The 7,500-nt window shown below is 23.7% G+C and overlaps 2 protein-coding genes across 2 annotated transcripts in view; one reads left to right on the forward strand and one right to left on the reverse strand.

The window, feature by feature from the left end:
- Positions 1-371: 371 nt before the first annotated feature.
- Positions 372-590, forward strand: DDB_G0284547 (hypothetical protein; the record flags this gene model as incomplete). Its single annotated transcript, XM_633421.1, has 1 exon — positions 372-590. The coding sequence occupies one exon, from the start codon at positions 372-374 to the stop codon at positions 588-590; it is 219 nt and encodes a 72-aa protein (XP_638513.1).
- A 1,794-nt stretch (positions 591-2,384) lies between these two features.
- DDB_G0284475 (hypothetical protein) overlaps positions 2,385-7,500 on the reverse strand; it is a gene marked incomplete at both ends in the record, with an annotated part of 7,744 nt that continues 2,628 nt past the window's right edge. Inside the window, 2 exons of the mRNA XM_633422.1 lie at positions 2,385-2,780; positions 2,890-7,500. The exon at positions 2,890-7,500 is cut by the window's right edge and continues 984 nt beyond it. Coding sequence (XP_638514.1) covers positions 2,385-2,780; positions 2,890-7,500 — 5,007 coding nt within the window. The remainder of the gene's footprint in view (positions 2,781-2,889) is intronic.

The following is a 7,500-nucleotide window of genomic DNA, read 5'->3' on the forward strand; positions in this document are numbered from 1 at the left end:
TAAAAAAAAAAAAAAAAAAATTAATACCCAGGTTTCGTCATCATTCAAAAACTATTATTGTAATAGTTTTTTACGTTTTTTTTTTAAATTTCAGAGATATATGCAAATATTCATCAAAGAATCTTTTTTTTTTTTTTTTAATTTTTTTTTTTTTTAATTTTTTTTTTTTTTAATTTTTTTTTTTTTTTTTTTATTTTCTTTTGTAAGTTCTAAAAATCTTTCAATTTTATCAACTTTATTTTTTAAACAGTTGTTATAATAAAAAATGTAGGTATAATTTCATTTAATATTACATGTTTATATATATATATATATATTTATATATATATATTCTTATAAAGTTTTTATTAAAAATAGAATTTATAGATAAAATGTTAATTGCATATGCAGAAAGTCTACATACCGGAGTTCAACCAGATATTACTTATTTAACTTTACTTAAAGGTTTTGGTTTTGATTCAAATTGTAAATGGACATTACTAGACAATTCAAAAAATGATGTAAATTTAAATTCTAAAATTTCACCTGGCGAATATAAATTTGGTAGTTGTGGTGACATTGGTTTAATAATGTTAAATATTAAAAAATAATAATTTAAATAAAATAAATAAATAATTTGGTATGTGTGTGTGGTGTATACCACACATCATTGCTTTTTCAGATTATTTGGGTGTGTTCCTCCTCTCCATCAAAATCTTTAATAAACTTCAACAAATAATATTTATTCTTTCCAACATAAAATCCAAACTTTTTTTTTTTTTAATTTTTTTTTTATTTTTTTTATTTTTTTTTTCTTTTTTTTTTTCTTTTTTTTTTTTCATGGTCCAACCAAGACTCATCCAAAAGAAAAAATAAAAATTAGTCAAAAAAAAGTCTTAAGTTCAACTTTTCCCATTTTTTTTTGGCATCACCATGGGTTTTTTAATTTATTTTTTATTAATTTTTTATCTTTTTTTTATCTTTTTTTTTTTTGATATTTAAATTTGTTTTTTTTTTTTTATTTCATTCCTCAATTCAACAAAACATTAAACTCATTAAACAAATGTAATAAAAAACATTTAACGCATTAAAAAATTTTTTTTTTTTTTATTTAGCCAACTCAAAGAAGTTCTTTGATGTAAACTTGATGAATCATCATCTCGATACGAATCGAATCAAGTAACCTCCAAATAGAGTAGAAGTATTCCACAATTGACACGAGGCTTTTTTAGGCACCCACCCAAATGTTCAGGCTCCATCTCAATTGCTTGTGCGTCTTCAACATGTTACTGGCTAGGATTTGTTGTGTACCCACTCTCTCGATCAAGTAATCTGCATATCTAGTGATGGCTTCTAATTAACCCGGTGCTTTGCCTTCTACCCAACGATTGCTAACCAGTGATCCGTTGAAATAGTATTTATACTGCTCAAAAGGATCGATATGGAAAGGGTCAACAAAATAAATCTTGTCCTTTTTATTTATACTGCTCAAAAGGATCGATATGAAAAGGGTCAAGATCATCAAATCCAGAAGCCTTACTTGGCCGCCACAACGACTATTGACATTCTTAAGTGTTGAACAAAGAAACAAAGTCTCAGAAATATGAAATGTTCAAGCAAGAACTCTAACAAGTACTGTGCCATCTCATATTTTTGAGATTTTTGTTTTTTCGATCAACTATTGGGAATGTTGTTGGTCATTGTCTCTTTCAAAGAGCAATTGCTCACAACCTTTCATTACCGGCTTGGATCTGCCTGTACCCACTCTCTCGATCAAGTACTATGTATATCTATTGATGGCTGCTAATTGATCTGGTGCTTTGCATACTACACAATGTTTTCAAACTCATAAAGGTGGTAACCAGCAAACCCAGAGGCTTTACTCTCCTACTATAATGACTTTTGACATATTCAAGTGTTGAAGAAAGAAACAAAGTCTCAGAAATATGAAATGTTGAAGCAAGAACTGTTATGAGTACTGTACCATCTCATATTTTTGAGATTTTCGTTTTTTCGATCAACTATTGGCCAACAAAATTTAAAATAAATAAAATTTATTCTAATACATAAAATCTTGTCCTTTTTATAAAATTATTTTTTTTTTTTTTTTTTTCTAAATAATATAATTATATATAATTATAATTATTTTTTTTATTTTTTTATTTCAAGTGTAAGTAAATAATTATATTAATAATAAACAAACTAATTTTTAAATAAATAAATAAATAAACATTCAAACAAATAAATAATTAGATAAATAAATAAATAAAAATAAATAAATAAATAATATTTAAATAAACAAATAAAAAATTTTATTTGTTTATTTATTTAAATATTTTGTTTAGAATTTTTTTTTTTTTATTATTATTTTATTATTATTATTTATTGTTATTATTATTTTTTTTTTATTCATAAGATAAAATATTTAAAATATAATTTGCAAATGGTACAAGAGTTCTAATGACAGAGTTTGAAAAGAATTCAAATTCTACCAATGGTGATAAAAAGTTTTCTGATTCATTAAAGAAATCTTGATATGGTGAATAGATATTATTGGTTGATTTCTTTTTCAAATCAACGAGACTATCAGTGATTTGATTTAATAATTGAACATCTTTGATTGTTTTTTCACCATCTTTTTCTTTTCTTTGAACCAATATTCTCTGTAAATATAATAAACATGCTCTTGCTGCTAAATGAGTCTGTACCATTATTGTCTTTTGTTTATTTGAAAATAATGATGTTATCTTATTACCAGCTGTTCCAAAATATGATGATATTGAATCTTTAAAATCTGAAATCTAATAAAAATAAAAATTATTAATAACTTTTTCCAAAATATTGATATATTTTTTTTTTTTTTTTTTTTTTTTTTTTTTTTTTTTTTTTTTTTTTTTAAAAAAAACTTACAGATTGAATTAAATGTTTATTTTTAAAACTTGATTGAGATTGATTTTCAATTAATTTAATTACCAACATCCAAGATAACCAAAGTTCATATTCATGATTATTTCTAAAGGTAATATTAATTACATCTTGAATGAATTCAGAAAGATTTAAAGTATCATTACGTTGACTTTGAATGGCTATAATATACATTAATAAATGACAATTCTCTTGGATACAAGTTTTCAATAATCTTGAAGGATTTTCATGATTATTTGGGAAAATCAAGTATTTATTAATGAGATTTGTATTGTTTGTACCAGTGGAATTACTATTTTCATCACCTTCACCACCACCAATTCCCATTGATTTATTGGTATCGATTGAGTAGAAAGATCTTAGAATATTATCAATGACTTTACAATAGTTAGACAATGATTGATTTAAAGTTAAATGAGCACAAGACATAATTTGTAAACATAGATTAATTGAACATGAAGAACAGAATTGTAAGATTAAAGCAGAGATTTTACCATAGAGTTCTTTATTGGCATGATTATCATTTGAAAGACCACTAATTGGGAAAATTGCAAATTTAATTAAACTTCTCATTGGATAAGAGATATCATCCAAACAAGATAATGTAACCTTTAATATTGATTTCATACGTTGTTGTGCACCAGAGATTTCAGTTGGTGAATTCTTTAAGATTTGATTATCGGCCAATGATCTAATCAATGGTAATAGAATTGTTTTCAATAATGATTCTTGCTCGGTATACTCTAAATGCCAATAGTTGGTTGGTGTTTGAATCACTAAATAAATCAATGACCTAATTTCCAATGCCAATGCAGTCGCTAAAGAATAATTATCCAATAGTAGAGTTATATCTTTGAAAAGTGTTAAACAACTCATTATCAATTGATTTGGAGATTGTTGTTGACTTGATTGTACCAATGATGAACGAGTTAACAATTTAACGAATGAAGAACCATCGAAAATTAAGGAAGCCTCTGAAAGATCACCACATTTAAACCAATCTAAATTACCATCGGTTGCCAAGGATAATTTAAACTCTGGTGAAGTGATATTTGTGCCATTGACTATTGAAATGTACATACAAAGTTTCAAATAATTCAATGCTGTTTTATTTGATATTTTCGATTGTTTAAATAATAAACTCCAATCTAATATTGAAAATAATATTACCACAACATTACCAAATATAGTTTCCGATAGGATATAATTCATTTGTTCCAATGTATCACTACTAATAATATGAAATACAGCCGATGATAAATGACCATCAATTGCCAACATACCAAAGAAATTAGTTATTGCATCTAAATATTGATTCTCAATCTCTTGATCCATTAAATAGTGTTGATGTTGTTCTTGTTGTTTTTGTAATTGTTTTTCATAATTATCAGATGAGATTGAAGTTGGTGAATTTGAAATACTTGGTGACATTATTGGTGAATTATTATTTGTAAATGATTCTAATAATGGTACATAAGAATTATAAAATACATCCCATAATAAATTTATACTCTTTGGTACCAACTTAATTAAATTTGTTAATAAATTAATTGATAATTTAAAATCTTGAATTGAAATTAATAAATTCTTATTATTATTACTTCCACCTTGTTGAACTATAGTAGATTTAATTGAATTAATAATTGCATCTCTTGTATTATTTAAATGACCATCCAATGATTGAGAGGTAATAAATTCATAAGATAAAATATTATTTAATAAGAAAATGGTAGTGATTGAAGGAATCGCTGATTTTGGATTAGTTAAATAATCAATCATACTTGAAAGTTGCATTGTTCTTTGTTGTTGTAAATTTTCATTATCTTTGATTGCTTGATTTTGAAGAATTTCTTTATAAAATATTGATTGTTTACCATTAATAATATTACAAATTAATAATTGTGATTTTGTATCTTTTAAATAGTTATTATTATTATTATTATTATTTAAATGATCATTATTATTATTATTATTATTAAAACTATCTAAAATAATATCAAAAATATTAAATATTAAAATCATATCATTTCTTAATAATTGGGAAGTAATTAATTCTACAACATCAATTAAAACTGGTAATTGAATACATAATTGTAATAAATTAAGTAAACAATTTTTACCATTGTTTAATTGTAAAATCAATGGTATTCTTTCATCCAATTTGAATGATAAAATTATTTTCTTTAAATCACTCTCTTTTGATAATAAAGTTGGTAAAGTTGTTATAACTCTTTGGAAAATATCAATATATTCATGAATATCTGATATTTTACTTGGTTGAAATAATTGAATGAAAATTGAATAATCTTTTACACTATCAATATTTTCAACTTTATCTTTTTGTGATTGGCCACCACCACCACTATTTGTAATTGTTTTTGATGAAGATTTCTTTAAATTATTTGAAGCTTGTGATGGTAGCATTGGTAAAAATGTATCAATTAAAAAGAATTGATTATCATTATTTTCATTAATTAAAATTTTACCAATCTTTAAAGTAATCTCTGTAAAGAAAGGTATGAAAATTGATTTATGAATTGAATCTTGATAATCAGACATTAGGGATATTAAAAATTTGAAAAGGTTCTCTTTTTGTTGATACTTTTTAAATTGTGAAATGAATTGATTATCTTCCATCATACTTGAGAGAATTGTTAATTGATGAACTTTTTCGAAAAAGTTATAATAATCATCAGAGAATTGTTTTCTATTTTCAGAGATTTTCAATGCAACATCTTCATTGTTTATAGATTTCTTTAGTTTTAATGTCATCTCAACACCAATACATCTTGAATAAGAGCATTTAATTATTTGAGTGATTTCATTGATTTCAGTTGTATATAACTTTTCACTTTTACTTAAAAATTCTTTATCATCTTGTAAAATCGATCTTGATAATGATTTACTTTGACCTAAATATTGTCTAATATCTCTAAAGAATTTAATTGAATCAACAGTTTGTAAATCATGACCATTATTATCTAATTCTTTTTTAATATTATTACATGTATTTTTAAAATTTAAATATTTTTTATATTCTTCATTATTATCATTAAAATTATTAATTTGTTGTTTTTGTTGAGGTTGCTGTTGAGATTGTTGTTGTTGTTGTTGTGATGGTTGTTGTTCTTTTTTAATATTTAAATATTGTAAAATTATTTGGTCTGGTGATAAATTTAAATTTTGATTTTTTAACCATTGTTTTTGATTAATATCATATTTCTTTAAATCAATATGATCAGATAATTCATATGGAAGATTATTTGATAATAGTAAATTATATAATTGTACATTTTGAGGATGAATTAATCTTTTATTGAATGGTAGAGTTGATTGTAAATTCCAAAGTTCAAATGATTCGAAAATTCTTTTAATTATTGGATTAATTGGACCTTTATAAGATGATTTAGTGTATGGATGTACTGCTGATGAAATTAAATGATTCTTAAAATCTGTACTTAGCGTTTCAACACCTTTACTACCAATGATACCATCATAATAGATTACCCAAAAATGTTCCCAAAATATCATAGAGATTGGTTCTGTCTTTAAACTCATTGCTAAATCCTTTAACAATACCAATGATTCCTTTCTAGTTGATGATGAAACATTTTGTTTACCTCTAGTATAAGCTCTTGCTAAAAAATAAACTAACCATGGTCTTCTTTCAACTAATTTTAATAATACTTTACTATTTGGAACTATATTTGGTGTATCTTGTAATAATGAATCAATAATTTCATTAACTAAATCATTATTATTATTATTATTATTACTTTGTTGTTGTTGTTGTTGTTGATTTGATGAATTCATTGTTGAAGAATTTAAAGATAATTTTAAAGATTTAAAGAAAGAAGAAGCAAATAAATTATTTAAGATTGCCATATTCTCTTCAGAATTAATATTTGATTTCATTAGGTAAACCCATGAAGTTATGTTCTTTATTAATGAATGATCAGTAAAGAATTGTGGTGATGATTGAATGAACCAAATCTTTAATGTATCCAATAAGACATTGAAACCAATAGAGAAATCATTCTTTGATAATGTAACCATTTTAAAGATTTCATCAACTTCACTTTGTACAATGAATGGAGTTGATCTGAAAATGTAAATAACTGAACATAGAATACTTGAAGTAAATTCAAAACCGTATGGGTTATTATTATTATTACAAATTTGATTAATTTTTGGCATAGTTTGAGTTAGAATATTATAAGCTTCTTGAATATTTGAATCTACCATTTCAATATAGTAATTTGCAAGTTGTAATGATAATAAAATTTGAATAAATAAAAATAAACCATTATCATTTTTAAAATCTAAACTATTGAAATCAATATGTATCATTTGTTTTATCATTTGTACATTTGTTTCATTTGATAATAATATTTTTGATCTTAATAAAAATTTAATAATATTTCTAATTGGATTACTAAAAGCTTGTATTGGTTGTTGTTGTTGTGGTTGTGGTGGTTCTTTTAAAACTGATAAATGTTTACGTGAACCTAATAAAAATAATATAATTTTTAATTTTGAAATTGATGAAACTTTATTCCAATTGGTTGTTGATAATACTTTAAAAACTACATCAGA

Source organism: Dictyostelium discoideum, assembly GCF_000004695.1.
Source record: "Dictyostelium discoideum AX4 chromosome 4 chromosome, whole genome shotgun sequence".
NCBI classification, from domain to species: domain Eukaryota; phylum Evosea; class Eumycetozoa; order Dictyosteliales; family Dictyosteliaceae; genus Dictyostelium; species Dictyostelium discoideum.